General features: G+C 47.9%; 1 protein-coding gene across 2 annotated transcripts in view; it reads right to left on the reverse strand.

Moving 5' to 3' along the window:
• LOC135539739 (phosphatidylinositol 4-phosphate 3-kinase C2 domain-containing subunit beta-like) overlaps window positions 1-17,361 on the reverse strand; it is a 73,289-nt gene that overhangs the window by 37,633 nt on the left and 18,295 nt on the right. For both annotated transcript variants that reach the window (XM_064965812.1, XM_064965811.1), the window contains exons 2-11: window positions 11,732-12,674; window positions 11,343-11,443; window positions 10,710-10,870; window positions 9,727-9,847; window positions 7,041-7,152; window positions 6,748-6,827; window positions 6,141-6,204; window positions 5,796-5,942; window positions 5,555-5,588; window positions 2,510-2,705 (exon numbers count right to left, since the gene is read on the reverse strand). In XM_064965812.1, the coding sequence (XP_064821884.1) occupies window positions 2,510-2,705; window positions 5,555-5,588; window positions 5,796-5,942; window positions 6,141-6,204; window positions 6,748-6,827; window positions 7,041-7,152; window positions 9,727-9,847; window positions 10,710-10,870; window positions 11,343-11,443; window positions 11,732-12,580 (1,865 nt within the window). In that variant the 5' untranslated portion in view covers window positions 12,581-12,674. The remainder of the gene's footprint in view (window positions 1-2,509; window positions 2,706-5,554; window positions 5,589-5,795; window positions 5,943-6,140; window positions 6,205-6,747; window positions 6,828-7,040; window positions 7,153-9,726; window positions 9,848-10,709; window positions 10,871-11,342; window positions 11,444-11,731; window positions 12,675-17,361) is intronic.

Raw genomic sequence — 17,361 nt, forward strand, 5'->3', positions numbered from 1 at the left:
AGTTAAAAATAAGTGGTACATGGTTACCACTTATTGCTGAATTATAGTTACTATTATTTACAACGCTACTCCTCTTACTCCGTTTAAGATAACTTTAAGCAGACTGGTCTGATATTGTACTTACAACTTTTTGATACTACATATACTTTTTGAACTATTACACTTTCATTAAACTTCCATCCACTTTCATGGCATTTCTTCAACATCCTAAAGCTTCCATTGTGACATCATGACTTCCAATGTAGCCTGTTGGGCCAGTAACCGAAAGGCTGCTGGATTGAATCCCAGAGCTGACAAGGTCAAAATCTGTTGTTCTGCCTATGAGCAAGGCAGATAACCCACTGTTCTCTGGGCACTGATGACGTAGATGTTGATTAAGGCAGTGCCCCGCACTTCTCTGGTTCAGAGGGGTTGGGTTAAATGCGGAAGACACATTTCAGTTGAACGCATTCAGTTGTACAACTGACTAGGTATCCCCCTTTCCTATTCCAATCACTGTGGACGCAACAATACCATTTTTTTTAACACAAATCAGCTACTTTGACCACTTTCCCAATAAGTTATAACAAACTTTAGAGGGTATGACATATTGGTCTACTTACCTGTATTCAAATCTGGAATCAGAAGACAATTATCTGTCACCAATCAAAAGTAGCTGTTTGTCGGAGTAGCTAGAAAAGTAGCTAGCTAACACCAGCTAACAGCTCTCTCGTGTCTCGTCATTGAGCAGCCTAAATGGAGCCATTGCTATGGATACCAATGCATTTCAATGGCACAAAAGGTCCATAGGCTACAATGGTAAAAAAAAAAGAGTGTTTGAACCTTTCACCGTTTAAGCTATCAACTCCAACCTAGTTGAGATGTATTAGGCTTATTATTATTCAGATGTACTTATTTCAATTAATTACCCATCAGACTGAATAGTAATGAAAGGGTAATAACATTGGGTAATAATGCTACCATGTTATTTTTCTCACAGTGAGATAGGGGTTTAACTAGCTATAGCACTCGATCTGAAAACCTTATCACTGCAGATGATATCAACCTCATGTGGGAGATTATCAGATACTTTTGGTATCAATTATCAGTTTTTCCTGCACACGCCTTTAGTGTCTTTCTAACACACACACACACACACACACACACACACACACACACACACACGCACACACACACACACACACACACACACACACACACACACACATGGACAAGTGCCTAGCAACCAATCAGAGCTCGGCCCCACCCCTCGGGTCAGAGGTCAGGCAGGGTTCCCAGGCTGTCAATCACCCTTTGTTAGGAACCAATCACGTGCCAGCAACAGTTTCAGGGGAGACAAAGGAGACAGCAAACTGGGGTTCAGCGAGGGGAGTGGGGGTGGAGCAGTGGACCATTCACGTGATTGGAAGGGGGTGAGGGAGTGGCAGGGCCATTCCAATGCACAGCAGTGGGGACAGGGTAAAGTGCAGGGGCAGAGACAGTGGTCGGGGCAGTACTGGCTGCTGGGTGAAGGTGGGGGAATGGTAGGGCAAGTGTATAGAATGCATTGGATAGAATGTATGGGAATAGTGAGGTGGCAGTGCATCTGGCCCTGGTTATGGAGCTGTGCCAGGGGAGAAGAGAGGAGAGGAAAGAGCAGTTACTGAGAGGAGACATATGAATGGAGATTCAGGGGGGCGAGCTGAATACACAGGCCAATATAGAGGGAGCGATGGCATGGCAGAAAGGAGGGAAAACGTGGGAGGGAAGAGAGGATAGGGAAGTAAAGGGAAGTGAAAATGGGGAGAAGGGTAAAGGGAGGGGAGGAAAAAGGCAATGAATAGTTTCTTTTGGGGGGGGGGGGGGGTGGCAGATGAGGCTGTTTCTCAGGGTTCTCTATGTATGCTGCTATGCTCCATGTAATCCTCTTGGATTATACCGGGGAAATCCAGCCTGAACAGCTGGCCCCCAATTGTCATACTTGAGTAAAAGTAAAGATACCTTAATAGAAAATGACTCAAGTAAAAGTGAGTCACAGAGTAAAATACTACTTGAGTAAAAGTCGAAAAGTATTTAAATATGCTTTAATATTAAAAGAAAATGTTTTTTTTTTTCAATTGCTAAAATATACTTAAATATCAAAAGTAAAAGTATAAATCATTTAAAATGCCTTATATTAAGCAAACGAGATGGCACATTTTTTATTTTTTTTATTTACGGACAGCTAGGGGCACACTCCAACACTCAGACATCAATTCCAAATTAAGCATGCGTGTTTACTGAGTCTGCCAGAACAGAGACAGTCAAGTGTGTGAATTGAACCAATTTCCTGTCCTGCTAAGTATTCAAAATGTAATGAGTGAGTACTTTTGGGAATATATTGAAGTAAAAGTAGTCAAAATTATAAATAGCAAATTAAAGTGCAGATGCCCCCAAAAACTACTTAATTAGTACTTTAAAGTATTTTTAGTACTTTACACTACTGGTTACGTGCGTATGTGCGTGCCTGAGTGTACAGTATGTGTTTTACCTGGCAGCCCATGTGATGGGGATGCGATGTGCAGCGTAGACGCTGAAAGACAGGACGTTGGTGACCAGGCCTGCTTCCTGTGTGGGTGACGTGTGCCGGTTGCTCTGCACCGTGGTGTGGAAGTTAGCATTGAACGTGCTACAGTACAGCTCCACCAGATCCAAAATGGCTGCCGTCAGCTTCTCCACCACTTTCTCTGCAAGGGGGAAGTAAACCATTAAGATTCACAGAGCCTTCATTTAGCAGACACTCTCTAAATGAATTCAATTAAAGAGGGCTAAACAACCACTTAACACAAGCTTTAAAAGTAAAACGTTAAATAATAAATGTTAGTAACAATCAGTGTGTAGAACTTAGCATGTATTAAAGATCTCTCCTGAATCACAACAGCTGTCTGTCAGTATTACTCGTTATCTAGGAGTAGAGTCAGAGTAATACACAACACCAAGTCCATGCTCTTAGAGTTTATTGCCATGTTTTCACCATACTGCTAATCCCTGAGAGCTCTTTACTCCTACACTGATCCTATGACCTCTCATACAGAGTGTATTTGACCTCTTAATAGCCTTGTGTTTGTACACTACCAGAGGAGAGTCAAACATCAGCTCCATCACTCATAGGGCTCTGGTCCAAAGCAGTGCGCTATGTAGGGAATATGGACCCTGGTAAAAAGTAGTCCACTGTGTAGGGAATAGTATGCCATTTGGGATGCAAAAATGTCAACACAGCTCAGTTGCCTGGGTTTCCACTCTTTACATATGTCTCTTCACACGTCGAGTGGAGCAGCTCAGCCCTGTAGGGAAAACAACATCCAGCCTCTCGGAAATATTACCCCTTTCTTTATGAGGGCTGGATGGAGGAGGTGGTGAGTGTATCTGTGTATCCTGTATGAAATTAGCCATCCTTCCTATTTGTCGGAGTATAGCTGGGGGAGGTAGGGGATTTGTCTCAAATGGCACCCTATTCCCTATGTAGTGCATTACCTTTGAACAGAGAACAATGGGCCCTGGTCAGAAGTAGTGCAATATAAAGGAAATGGGGTGCCATTTGGGACCCAGCCAGAGAAATCGGTAAAGAGGGACATCCGTGGCGTACGTCACAGCGAGTCAAGGACACGTCCGCTCTGACATGAGATATGGGCTACTGTGACAGACCAGTGTGCCTGCTTAGCAGTTTCGCTTCTTCCCCATCTGGGTACACTGTCCGTACAACGGCTCAAACCAGGTTCCTATGCCACACAAACACACCTGACCGCCCGCTTCACAACGTACTTGCGCTGCTGAAAAGCTAGTAATTCGGTGACGTGAGTGGAGACATTTCAAGCTGTTGGGAGAGCTTAAGGTATGATCGTAAAGGGATGGTTCACCCAAATTAGAAAAATACATATTGGTTTCCTTACCCTATAATCAGTCTATGGACAAGGTATGAGAGCAATCCATGCTTTGGTTTAGTTTCCCTGGTTTCCACATGCTATCGCTTTAGCATTCATGGCACAAATCCCATTTAAAAAATATATATATACACTTGAAGTCGGGAAGTTTACATACACTTAGGTTGGAGTCATTAAAACTTGTTTTTCAACCACTCCACAAATTTCTTGTTAACAAACTATAGTTTTGGCAAGTCGGTAAGGACATGTACTTTGGAGAAATGTCCTCCAATTTAATGAAACAAAAATAGAACTGTTTGTCCATAATGACCATTGTTATGTTTGGAGGAAAAAGGGGGATGCTCGCAAGCCAAAGAACACTATACCAACTGTGAAGCACAGGGGTGGCAGCATCATGTTTTGGGGGAGCTTTGCTGCAAGAGGGACTGGTGTACTTCACAAAATAGATGGCATCATGAGGGAGGAATATTATGTGGATATATTGAAGCAACATCTCAAGACATCAGTCAGGAAGTTAAAGCTTGGTCGCAAATGGGTCTTCCAAATGGACAATGACCCTAAGCATTCTTCCAAATTTGTGGCGAAATGGCTTAAGGACAACAAAGTCAAGGTATTGGAGTGGCCATCAAAAAGCCCTGACCTCAATCCTATAGAAAATGTGTGGGCAGAACTGAAAAAGAGTGTGTGAGCAAGGAGGCCTATAAACCTGACTTACACCAGCTCTGTCAGGAGGAATGGGCCAAAATTCACCCAACTTATTGTTGGAAGCTTGGGGAAGGCTACCCGAAATGTTTGAACCAAGTTTAACAATTTAAAGGCAATGCTACCAAATAGTAATTGAGTGTATGTAAACTTCTGACCCACTGGGAATGTGATGAAAGAAATAAAGCTGAAATAAATAATTCTCTCTATTATTCTGACATTTCACATTCTGACCTAAAACAGGGCATTTTTACTAGGATTAAATGTCAGGAATTGTGAAAAACTGAGTTTAAATGTGTTTGGTTAAGGTGTATGTGTATTGTGACTTCAACTATATATTTAACCAGGCAAGTGAGTTAAGAACAAATTCTTATTTACAATGACGGCCGAGGAACAGTGGGTTAACTGCCATGTTCAGGGGCAGAACGACAGATTGTTACCCTGACAGCTCAGGGATTTGATCTAGCAACCTTTCGGGTACTGGCCCAACACTCTAACCACTAGACTACCTGCCACCGGCATTCAAGTGAAAGAACCGATATCAGCATTTTTAGAGCATCATGAGAAATGCTAATATCGGTCCCGTGGCTTAAAACATTAGCACGTGCAAACAGTACCAAGGAAACTAAACCGAAGCATGGATTGCAGTTATACATTGTCCATAAACCGCTTACACAGTAAGGAAACCAATGTGTAATTTTATAATTTTGGTGAACTATCCCTTTAATTCTGTCACACTACTGTACAGACTTGTCCATCATCCCATGACCCTATAATCCGTCGATCCTCCTCTCCATCTGTCCTCTTTCTCCCATCTACAGTGCCATATCATCTCCTTCTTTCCTCCCCGTCCTTACTTCTTCTCCTCTTTCCCATCCTCTGTCTTCTTCCTCTTCCCCTCCGCCTGTCCTATTCTTCATTCCCTACGCTACAGTAAGACACGAGGAACCTACCTCTGTTCTCTTTGATGGCCAGCAGTGACGGATCCTGTGAAGAGACACTCACACAGTTACAGAACGCATTCAACAAATGGACTAACCTTGGTTCTGGAGTTACAGGAGTACAGAATACTGTGTGGGTAATGAATTTATATCTGATCTGATCTAAGCTCAGTTTTGTTTTTTTAAGGTTACATTAGAGCTGTGCCTAAAGGTCATTTCTATCTGAAATGTGGCAGTGTGTGTATGTGTTTACCTTCTGGACTCTAGGCTGCAGACGACAGGGGCATGCTGGGAGCTGGTTGAGGGCGGAAGTGATGTCAGGCGTTTCCACAGCAGCCAGCGAGCTGCAGAGAGCCTTCACTGATTGGACCAACCGTTCCACATGCAACACAAGCTCCACCTTCAGAGGGGGGAGGGAGAACAGAGCGATTTCAACCTCACACATACACTTTCAAAATAAAAAGAGCCAAACATGTTTGCTTTTGTTTGTGTGTGTGAGAGACAGTGTGTGTGTGTGCGTGCGTGCATGTGCATTTGTGTGTGTGTGTCTGTGCCTGCGTGCGTATGCGTGTTTGTGTGCTCGCGTGTAGTAGGTTACCTCTGATAGTAGAAAGGACTCAGCCTCGTTGTGAAAGGTATCCAGCAGCAGAGTCAAAGCCTCTCTGTTCAAACACAAGTCAATATCAACAACACTAACTAGGTTTCTATCCAACCTTTGTACGAGAGTAAAGTGCAAGTCAGAATTTGGAAACCTTCAAGTTTGTCTGTAAACTTTCCAAATGTCGACAAAACAAAAGACACTAGACGAGGTGGGATCTTTTTGAGTCGGTAAAACATTTCTTATGCAACAAATGGCGGTGGAAACCCCTTTATGTGCAAATATTGATAAAATAACCATCACATCGGCGAATGCTTGGAGTCACACTATGACATATGTGGTCCTCCCATGAAAATGTTGTTTTGATGTGCATTGCATCCTTACGCACAGCCTTTAATCCACATCAAGTCAATTATGATGGAAACACATTTCTGTTGGGAAAATGCGCATATTGTTTTTATGCGGATTTTAGAATATTCGCATGAAAACCTGTCCCCAATTGGACAGAAACTAGCTACTGTCAAGAGTATGAAAGTCCCAGCTTAAGGCCTTTAACTGCTTTCTAATGCAATTTGTGGTGTGAGAAATCTAGGCCCCTCCCCCTCACCTAGTAACGGTCTGTCTGATTGGTCGTTCCTGCAGCAGAATGCCGTGGTTCATCGTAGAGGGCGTGTCATCATCATCCTCCTGTCAATCACAACATAACGGCACGATGAGTGTGTGCGTACGATTGTCTGTGTGTGTGTGTGTCGTGTGCATGCGTGTTGTGTGCCATGTGTGCGTGAGTGTCGTACATGTGGGCATGGGTGTTGTGTGCCGTGTGTGTGTGTGTGTGTGTGTGTGTGTGGGCATGGGTGTTGTGTGCCGTGTGTGTGTGTGTGTGGGCATGGGTGTGCACACCGTGCGGCCCAGTTCTGTGTTGATAGAGCCTCTCTTGGTAAGGAAAAGACGAATGTCCCAGTCAAACTTCAGACACAGCTGGATATACTCCAACTCTGCCAACGTCTGGGAACTGAGAGAGAGAGAGAGAGAGAGAGAGAGAGAGAGAGAGAGAGAGAGAGAGAGAGAGAGAGAGAGAGAGAGAGAGAGCATAAACCCTGCTACTGTCAAAGATGATGGATAAACTAAGATAGTTCACTCAGGCCATTTACCAATTCAAAAACCAAAAATTGCAGTTCCTGTCTACTTAAGGGGGTGGCTCTCCCATAGATACCAATGCGAAAGCAGCTGGGTTCGGTCTAATTAGTTCATGGATTTCTATTGAAACAGAAAAAAAGGAAGGCGTGGGCTGTCTTGTTTCCTCTTCCGTCTCTGCTACTGTCAAGCCCTGGGATTGACAAAGCTGTGTAACAAACCATGACCTCAGCACACAGAGGAAGTCCTAACCTATTTTACCAGCTGCAGGTTGTCAGGGGAAAACCCACTTCCTGCTGCTACTCAGCCATGTCCACACACACACACACACACACACACACACACACACACACACACACACACACACGAACAAGCAAAATAAAAACAAATGGAAAGACAGACATACACACATATGTGCAGCTGCTCTGAGCTAGAAATAAAACACACACACGTGCACTCAAAAACATGGTGCGCACACACACACACATATATATGCTGAGATTCACTGGACAGGAATGGAGCTTACTGTAAAACACATTTAAACACTAGCTGGCTGTTTCTCTCTAGAGGAAGACTTTAGACAAGAGTGGGAGTGTGTGTGTGTGTGTGTGTGTGTGTGTGTGTGTGTGTGTGTGTGTGTGTGTGTGTGTGTGTGTGTGTGTGTGTGTGTGTGTGTGTGTGTGTGTGTGTGTGTGTGTGTGTGTGTGTGGGGGGTGAAAGGTCACATTGGCCCACAACTGTGTGTGTGTGTGTGTGTGTGTGTGTGTGTGTGTGTGTGTGTGTGTGTGTGTGTGTGTGTGTGTGTGTGTGTGTGTATAGAATAGTCGGTTTTTACTGGGGAAATCCCATGAGGTTTAGGTCGGCCCTCAGACATCAGCAGAGCTTGTTAAAAAACGGCCATAATTGAGGCCTTCAGTTATATGAGTGTGTATATCTGGACCACAAACCACACACACACTCCAGCTCTCTCTCTCCCTCAGTTTATCGCCAACCCACTGCCCTGTTCTTTCTCGATAAATCCTAAAAGCATTCCTATAGCCTGGGCCTCACTCACTCACACACACATACACATTTTACTATCCTTGTGGGGACCAAACAATTGATTCACATTCAAAATCCTGTTTTCTCTAACACCTAACCCCTAACCCTTAACCCTAACCTTAAATCCTAACCTTAAATACTAACCCCAACCCTAAACCTAACCCTTAATTGTAACCCTAACCCTAATTGTAACCCTAAACCTAACCCCTTTTCCTTTGTTTTACTAACCTTGTGAGGACGTCTGGTCCCCACAAGGATAGTAGAACCAAAAACACACACACAAACAGAAACACAAGGTTGAGAAATGCATACAGTACCCACACAAACACATATGGCTGAGAGTACGAGTGTATTGTCAAGGTCTATGTGATTTTTCCAGGGCAAGGCTCTCCTCAGTTTATCCGAGGGGAATTTCTCTGGCTCTCAGTCATATAGAACAGCTGTTTGTGTATTCACATGCATGTGTGTGTGTGTGTGTGTGTGTGTGTGTGTGTGTGTGTATATGTGTGCGCGCGTGTGTGTGTGTGTGTGTGTGTGTGTGTGTGTGTGTGTGTGTGTGTGTGTGTGTGTGTGTGTGTGTGTGTGTGTGTGTGTGTGTGTGTGTGTGTGTGTGTGTGCGTGTGTGTGTGTGTGTGCGTGTCTATGTGTGTATGTGTGTGCGTACATGTGCTCTCTACCTCCCAGTCCCACCCTCTGGGCCCAACTAACATGGCTGGTGACGTGCTATGATTAGTTGGCTCTCCTCTACTCATTCCACCCTGTGCTTGGCCTGTTCCATGGAGGAGTGAGGGGCTGGGGGGCACCATCGCTGCCGCAGCCCAGCCAGGGTGAGCTCTACTGGGCAGAGAGTTGGCAGACTGCCCCCTGGCAACCATCCATAATGGGGTGGGCGTGGAGCCCGGAGAGAGAGGGGGATGGGCAGGGAAGAAGGGAAAGAGAGGGAAGGCGTAGGAGGAGAGAAAGAGGGGAAGCAGCAGAGTGTAACGGTGCCAATGGAGTGTGGACTGACAGGGCATGTGTATGTGTGGAGCTCATTCAGCAGTGAAGGAAATTAAAGGGATACATCAGGATATTGGCAATGAGGCCCTTTATCTACTTCCCCCAGAGACAGATGAACTCGTGGACACCACTTCTCCGTCTCTGTGTTCAGTATGAAGGAAGTTCGAGGTAGTTTCATGGAGACAATGCTAATAAAATTGGTATCCACGACTTCATCAGAGTCTGGGGAAGTTGACAAATGGGCCTCATTGCCAAAATCCCGAAGTATCCCTTTAAAAACACTCAAAAGCCAAATCCCAGCCGCCTCTTCCAGCATTCACACATACTGTAGACAGATGGGCGAGAGGGGTGGAGATCCAGAGAGAGGGAGAAGAGGTTGACGAGAGAAAGGGACGAGAGAAGTGCTCCTTACTTCTCTAGGAACTCAGCTTGACCGCAGACCTTGAGCAGGTAGTGGTCGACGTCGATGTGGTCCAGGTCCTCATTAGCATAACACAACGTCTGGTAGATCAACAAGTCCACTGTGGATGACCCTTGGAGAGAGACGTGGGGAACAGAACGTAAATTACCTTACATGACAGTAACAAAAACAGAGGAAGAGAGAGAGAGGGTGGATGGGAGTGAAGCGATAGAGAGAGAGAGAGAGAGAGGTGGATGTGTGTGGGTGGGTGTGTGGGTTCTTTGATTCAACCTCTCTGGACTGAGTCGGTGCACACCGACCCAACTATTCTATTGACCGGAAGAGTCACAGGGACAGATGTACTGGAAGAAATGATTCAGACTGACGGACTGCTGTGTTGTTGACTTTTGTAGTTTATCTTACAGAATGAATAAGAGGGAAACAACCACTTTGAGACGGGGGGGGGTGAGACAGAGAGACAAAAACAGACAGAGATAGGGAAAGAAAGAGGGATAGAAATAGCAAGAGAATGTTTACTGCTCACTTGGCCAGTTCGATCTCTCTGAGTGCCATCATGAGTCATGAGTTGACCTTACTGTACCCACAACACATAGTCTCACACACATTAAGGGAGACAGGGTGAGGTAGAGACAGAGAAAGATGGGCAGAGAGAGAGGAGACCTTCATAGCATGAACAGTGATGTTTCCAAAGCGCTCTCCCCTTCCCCTTCCCTTAAATCTCCCCCTCTTTCTCCCTTCCTCCCAGACCGATGAATGAGGCCAGGTTAGACAGTTGGTTGGCTGGGATCCGGTCAGTGTAATTCCATTAAGGGAACTCCAACCACATGCTTTCCCACTCAGGACTGAGCGAAGCAGACATTACATTCGCTGAGGATGTGTGTATGAAAATAGGGGTGAGTGATCTCTGTGCTGATGAACCTGCGGGGCATGTGAGTGTGTGTGTTTGCGAGTGAGTGGGAGTACGTGCATCTTACCATCACAGGTGAAGGTGAGTGGTTCTCTGATGTGGTCGCTGATGACCGTAACTTTGACGCTGACCCCTAACCCCTGTTGCAACTCTTCAGGCCCCACTGAAGGCGACCACACAAACCCAGAGTTGTTAGAGGGGTCGCTGCTTGGATACGCCGACCGCAACCTGAAAACAACACAACCACCACAAAGGGATGGTTATTAAAGGGTAATAAATAGCTGACTGTGAATTAACCACAACACACAGTTATGGTTATAACTGCTTATAGTCAGCCTGACCACAATACAACCACAACAAAACCACAGCACGGGAATGGTTCTAAACAGCCTGACTGAGGGCGAGAGGGTAAATTTGGGTCTAATCACAAATCAACCCCTAAACCCTACGCCCAATGCACTTGTAGATATTTTAGAGGATCTGACAGGTGTGAACAATATGGTAATAGCTCCATCTTGCCCTCTGATAGGCCAGGTGGAAGTTTCACTATTTACATTTACATTTAAGTCATTTAGCAGACGCTCTTATCCAGAGCGACTTACAAATTATATGGTATATACCAATCAAATCCTCTCAGATCTCCACGAGTGCATAGGGCGTTTGGCTTAGGAGTTGATTTGGGATTGGGCCGTACACTTACACGTCGAGCATGTGACAGAAGGCGGCCACCTCCTCATCTCTTTCCTCTGACACCTGGAAGAGCTCATAGCCGAAACCATTAAGCCTGGGGGCCAGAGACACCTGCCAATCACACACAGACACAGGAAGCATCAGTCACAGAACTGACTGTAACAGAGCATTCAGAGTCACGGAACAGAACACAGCTGGACTGGACTGCGTTGGAATAGACTGACTTGACTGGAGTAAGCTGGAGACAAGCCTAGACCTTTCAAGGATTGTTTATTTGTGTCTAGGTTTGACTATGGAAACCCGGGAGTGTGTGAGGTAACACTAGATGTGAATTAATGCTGTGTCATGCAAAGTGACGTAATGAATCTGTTGTGAGCCTGTCATGGAGCGAGTAGTTACCGGGTCGGCCGACACTCTGCGCTGGTTCTTGTTGCTCTTCTGGATAGGTACGTAAGTGCGGGGGGGCACCTGAGGGGGGAGGGTCTTACTCCGTGCCACCGGCTTCCCTGATTGGTCCCCGTTGGCCCGCCTACCCCTTGGCGCCAGCCAATCCCCATTGAGCTTGGAGAGGGCATCGTTGAGGCTCTCGTAGTTGTGCATCTCCCCTGACGACAGTTTGGGCTGGTCTACCTCAGGGGTGAACAGGTTGACATCCCGGGGCGCCACAGTGCGTCGGGAGGGTGGGAAGAGCTCAGTGGAGGGGGGTAGAGGGGTCCTTGGGGGTACAGCAGGAGGAGGGTCATCCGGAGGAGGGGGGAAGCCTTTAAGCAGAGTCAGAGGAGAACCATAGCTAGACCCTGAGTGCCCATAGCTGGAGTTCAGGTAGTCCCCCTTCCCTGAACTCTCCAGGATATAGAGGGGCTCTTTGCTGTAGCTTCCCAGAGGAGGAGTGGCTCTGGCTGGGGAGGGACGTGGGGAGTGGGACCCCCCAGGCTGAAGGTGGTTGAGGAATGGGTCCGAACCAGACAGCCCTCTTAGCAAACTCCCTCCTGGAGGAAGAGGGCTGGGGCAGGGTGGGAGGGGGCGATCGATCTGGCTCTGGCCCTCCCTAGGGGGTAGCGTAGGTAGCTTCCCAACCCCCTGGCAGCTGGTCCCCTGGCTGTCCCCACCCTTGTCCTGTTTAAGTCTTGACAGTGCATCATACTCCATCTGTAGAGCTTCAGCCATTACCAACTCTCTCTGGCTCAGGCCCAAGGAATCCAGTCCCCAGGGGCCTTCACCGTCCTTCTGAGTCTGTGCTGCCGACATGGTCCTACAGGGGAAGCCACCACCAACAGAAGAGGAGGAGGATGACACTGGTTCTAGGGCTTCCAGAGAAGAGACATGGGCCTCAGAATACGCTCTGTGGAGCGAGAGAGAGAGAGGTAATCAGAAAGAGTCAAAAGAAGAGGAAGTAGTCAAAGTGAGACAGAGGGATGCATTTCGGTTCTGCCATTCAGACCACAGATGCCAAGTGCTCTCAGTTTCAGGTGTATTCTACAAAAACACAGCTGATTCTAGGGCTGGGAATGGCCAGTGACCTCACAATATGATATGTATATTGTGATTCTTACGATTCTATATGTATTGTGATTCGATACTGCGATTTCATTGTAATTTGATGTTCCAAACATATTGCTCACTGTACACTAAGTGTACGAAACATTATGAACACCTGCTCTTTCCATGACATAGACTGACCAGGTGAATCCAGGTGAAAGCTATGATCCCTTATTGATGTCACTTGTTAAATCCGCGACATATTGAGCCAGTTCTGTTTTGTACACCCGCAATTTGATGAATTGAAAGGGACATCTGTTACGAAACACCTACGTGAATTGTAATGACATTCTGCGATTGTCATTCGGCCCACACTTGTAGCCTGAATTGATGCGTCCAAGCGTGCCTTGGTCTCGGCCACTCATCTCCGCGAGTGTCTCGGCCACTAATCTCCGCGAGCGTCTCGGCCACTCATCTCCGCGAGCGTCTCGGCCACTCATCTCCACGAGCGTCTCGGCCACTCATCTCCGCGAACGTCTCGGCCACTCATCTCCGCGAACGTCTCGGCCACTCATCTCCGCGAACGTCTCGGCCACTCATCTCCGCGAACGTCTCGGCCACTCATCTCCGCGAACGTCTCGGCCACTCATCTCCGCGAACGTCTCGGCCACTCATCTCTGCGAGCGTCTCGGCCACTCATCTCCGCGAGCGTCTCGGCCACTCATCTCCGCGAACGTCTCGGCCACTCATCTCCGCGAACGTCTCGGCCACTCATCTCCGCGAGCGTCTCGGCCACTCATCTCCGCGAGCGTCTCGGCCACTCATCTCCGCGAGCGTCTCGGCCACTCATCTCCGCGAGCGTCTCGGCCACTCATCTCCGCGAGCGTCTCGGCCACTCATCTCTGCGAGCGTCTCGGCCACTCATCTCCGCCTTGATAAAATGTAAGTGTTCTCCTCAAACCACGATGCAATTCGGAGTGAATATCACTGTCACGACTTCTGCCGAAGTCGTTGCCTCCTTGAACGGGCGGTGCTCGGCGTTCGACGTCACCGGTCTTCTAGCCATCATTGATCCTTTTTTCATTTTCCATTGGTTTTGTCTTGTCTTCCCACACACCTGTTTTCAATCCCATTCATTACCTGTTGTGTATTTAACCCTCTGTTTCCCCTCATGTCTTTGTCAGAGATTGTTTTATTGTCAGTGTAGTGTGATGTTGTATAGGTGCGCGTCGGGTCCTGTACCCATGTTTGTTTGTTTACGTACATTTAGTGTTATGGAGCATACTCTGTGAACTTTATTAAAAGACTCTATTTTACACTCCATTTGACTCTCCTGCGCCTGACTTCCCTGCCACCTATTACACCTATGCATGACAGAATCTCTGACCAAATATATGAAGTCAGCAGGAGAGGACACTATGCCCATGGAGCTGGAGGAACGCGTTCAGGAACAAGCGATGGAGCTTGACGTTATCAGCTCCGTCATGGATCACATTGTCCAGAAAATGGATCGCTGGGAGAGACAGGGAGTTTCTCCAGCGCCACCACCACAACGGGAATCTCCCGTAAACGTTTTTTCCTCTCCAGAATCTAAGATCCATTTATCCCTACCTACGGGATACAACGGAGATACTGCCAGCTGCCAGGGTTTCCTCCTTAAGCTGAACTTATATCTAGCCACGGCCTCCCCAGTACCATCTGACCGTGAGAAGAGTTAAGCCCTCGTCTCATGCCTCACCGGGAAAGCCCTGGAATGGGCCAGCGCTGTGTGTAGAAGGGAGGATGCGGCGTTGGACCATTTTGAGGAGTTCACCCGCCAATTCCGGATAGTATTCGATCACCCACCTGAAGGCAAAGCAGCGGGTGAGCTCCTCTATCATCTGAGGCAGGAGACGAGGAGCGCCCAGGATTTTGCTTTGGAGTTTAGGACCTTGGCTGCCGGCGCTGGATGGAGCGACAGGGCCCTGATCGACCATTACCGTTGTAGTCTACGCGAGGACGTGCGTCGGGAGCTGGCCTGTAGAGACTCCACCCTCACCTTCGACCAGCTGATGGACATGTCCATCAAGCTGGACAACATGCTGGCTACTCGTGGACGTCTAGATCGGAGTCTGGTTGTTCCATCCTCCCGCACCCTCTCTCCAGAACCTATGGAATTGGGTGGGATGGTGCGCAGGGAGTCCGGAGGGGGTTCCCACTCGAGTACCATTCATGGTCGCAGAGGGCACACTGCTGGTCGGTGCCGGGTTGGTTCCTCTGGGAATAGAGAAGGCAGGCAGGGCATTCTGGCGTCACCCCAGGTGAGTAGGCACCATTCTCATCCAGAGCCCTCTGCTGCACTAATGTTTGTCTCTGTCTCTTTTCCTGATTTTTCACTGCATTCCCAGTATAAGGCGCTAGTAGATTCAGGTGCAGCTGGGAATTTCATTAATAAAAGTCTAGCTCATAGTTTAGGGATCCCTATTGTTCCTGTGGATATGCCTTTCCCTATTCATGCCTTAGATAGTCGACCATTAGGGTCAGGGTTTATCAGGGAGGTAACCGCACCTTTGTGTATGATAACGCAGGAGGGTCACAAGGAGAAGATTAGTATTTTCCTTATTGATTCTCCTGCGTATTCTGTGGTGCTAGGCCTACCCTGGTTAGTTTGTCATAACCCCACTGTTTCTTGGCCACAGAGGGCTCTCACGGGGTGGTTGCGAGAATGCTCAGGTAGGTGTTTAGGGGTTTCCGTTGGTGCTACTACGGTGGAGAGTCCAGACCAGGTCTACACCGTGCGCATTCCCCCCGAATATGCCGATTTGGCCCTCGCCTTCTGTAAAAAGAAGGGGACTCAATTACCACCCCATCAACGGGGGGATTGTGCGATAGATCTCCTGGTAGACGCTGCATATCCCAAGAGTCACGTATATCCCCTGTCGCAAGCGGAGACGGAGGCTATGGAGACATATGTCTCTGAATCCCTGCATCAGGGGTTCATTCAGCCATCCATTTCACCCGTCTCTTCGAGTTTATTTTTTGTGAAAAATAAGGATGGCGGTTTACGCCCGTGCGTTGATTATCGAGCTCTTAATAAAATCACAGTGAAATATAGTTACCCGCTACCTCTGATCAATACGATTATTGAGTTAATGCACGGGCATGTTTTTTCACAAAATTGGATCTCAGGAGTGCGTACAATCTGGTGCGTATTAAGAAGGGTGATGAGTGGAAGACGGCATTTAGCACCACCTCAGGTCATTATGAGTACCTGGTCATGCCATATGGGTTGATGAATGCTCCATCAGTTTTCCAATCATTTGTAGATGAGATCTTCAGGGACCTGCACGGGCAGAGTGTAGTGGTGTATATCGATGATATTCTGATATACTCTGCTACACGCGCCGAGCATGTGTCCCTGGTGCGCAGGGTGCTTGGTCGCCTGTCGGATCATGATCTATATGTCAGGGCTGAGAAATGCTTGTTTTTCCAACAATCCATCTCCTTCCTAGGGCATCGGATTTCCACTTCAGGAGTGGAGATGGAGAGCGGCCGCATTACAGCCGTGCGTAATTGGCCGACTCCAACCACGGTAAAGGAGTTGCAGCGTTTTTTGGGGTTTTCCAATTACTACCGGAGGTTTATCCGGGGTTTTGGTCAGGTGGCAGCTCCCATTACCTCACTGCTAAAGGGGGCCCCGGTGCGCTTGCAGTGGTCGGCTGAGGCGAACAGGGCTTTTGAGCACCTGAAGACTCTGTTTACCTCGGTGCCTGTGCTGGCTCATCCGGATCCCTCTTTGCCATTCATAGTGGAGGTGGACGCATCCGAAGCTGGGATAGGAGCAGTGCTCTCTCAGCGTTCGGGTACGCCACTGAAGCTTCGCCCCTGTGCTTTCTTTTCGAAGAAGCTCAGCCCGGCGGAGCGAAACTATGATGTGGGGAACCGAGAGCTGTTAGCTATCGTAGAAGCTTTGAAGGTGTGGAGGCATTGGCTTGAGGGGGCTAAACACCCTTTTCTCATCTGGACTGACCACCGCAATCTGGAGTACATCCGGCCGGCGAAGAGATTGAATCCTCGCCAGGCAAGGTGGGCCATGTTTTTCACTCGTTTTGTGTTTACTCTTTCTTACAGACCAGGCTCCCAGAACGTTAAGGCAGACGCATTGTCTCGGCTGTATGACACAGAGGAGCGGTCCATGGATCCCACTCCCATACTCCCAGCTTCGTGTCTGGTGGCGCCTGTAGTGTGGGAGCTGGACGCGGATATTGAGCGGGCGTCACGTGCAGAGCCTTCTCCCCCTGAGTGTCCAGCTGGTCGTCTGTATGTTCCGTCTGCTGTCCGCGACCGATTGATATATTGGGCTCACACGTCACCCTCCTCTGGTCATCCTGGGATAGGTCGGACGATGCGCTGTCTTGAAGGGAGATACTGGTGGCCCACTTTAGCTAAGGACGTGAGGATTTATGTTTCTTCCTGCTCGGTGTGCGCCCAGTGCAAGGCTCCTAGACACCTGGCCAGAGGTAAGCTACAACCTCTACCCGTTCCTCAACGGCCGTGGTCGCACCTGTCGG

The sequence above is a fragment of the Oncorhynchus masou genome, chromosome 5 (assembly GCF_036934945.1).
Source record: "Oncorhynchus masou masou isolate Uvic2021 chromosome 5, UVic_Omas_1.1, whole genome shotgun sequence".
NCBI lineage: Eukaryota > Metazoa > Chordata > Actinopteri > Salmoniformes > Salmonidae > Oncorhynchus > Oncorhynchus masou.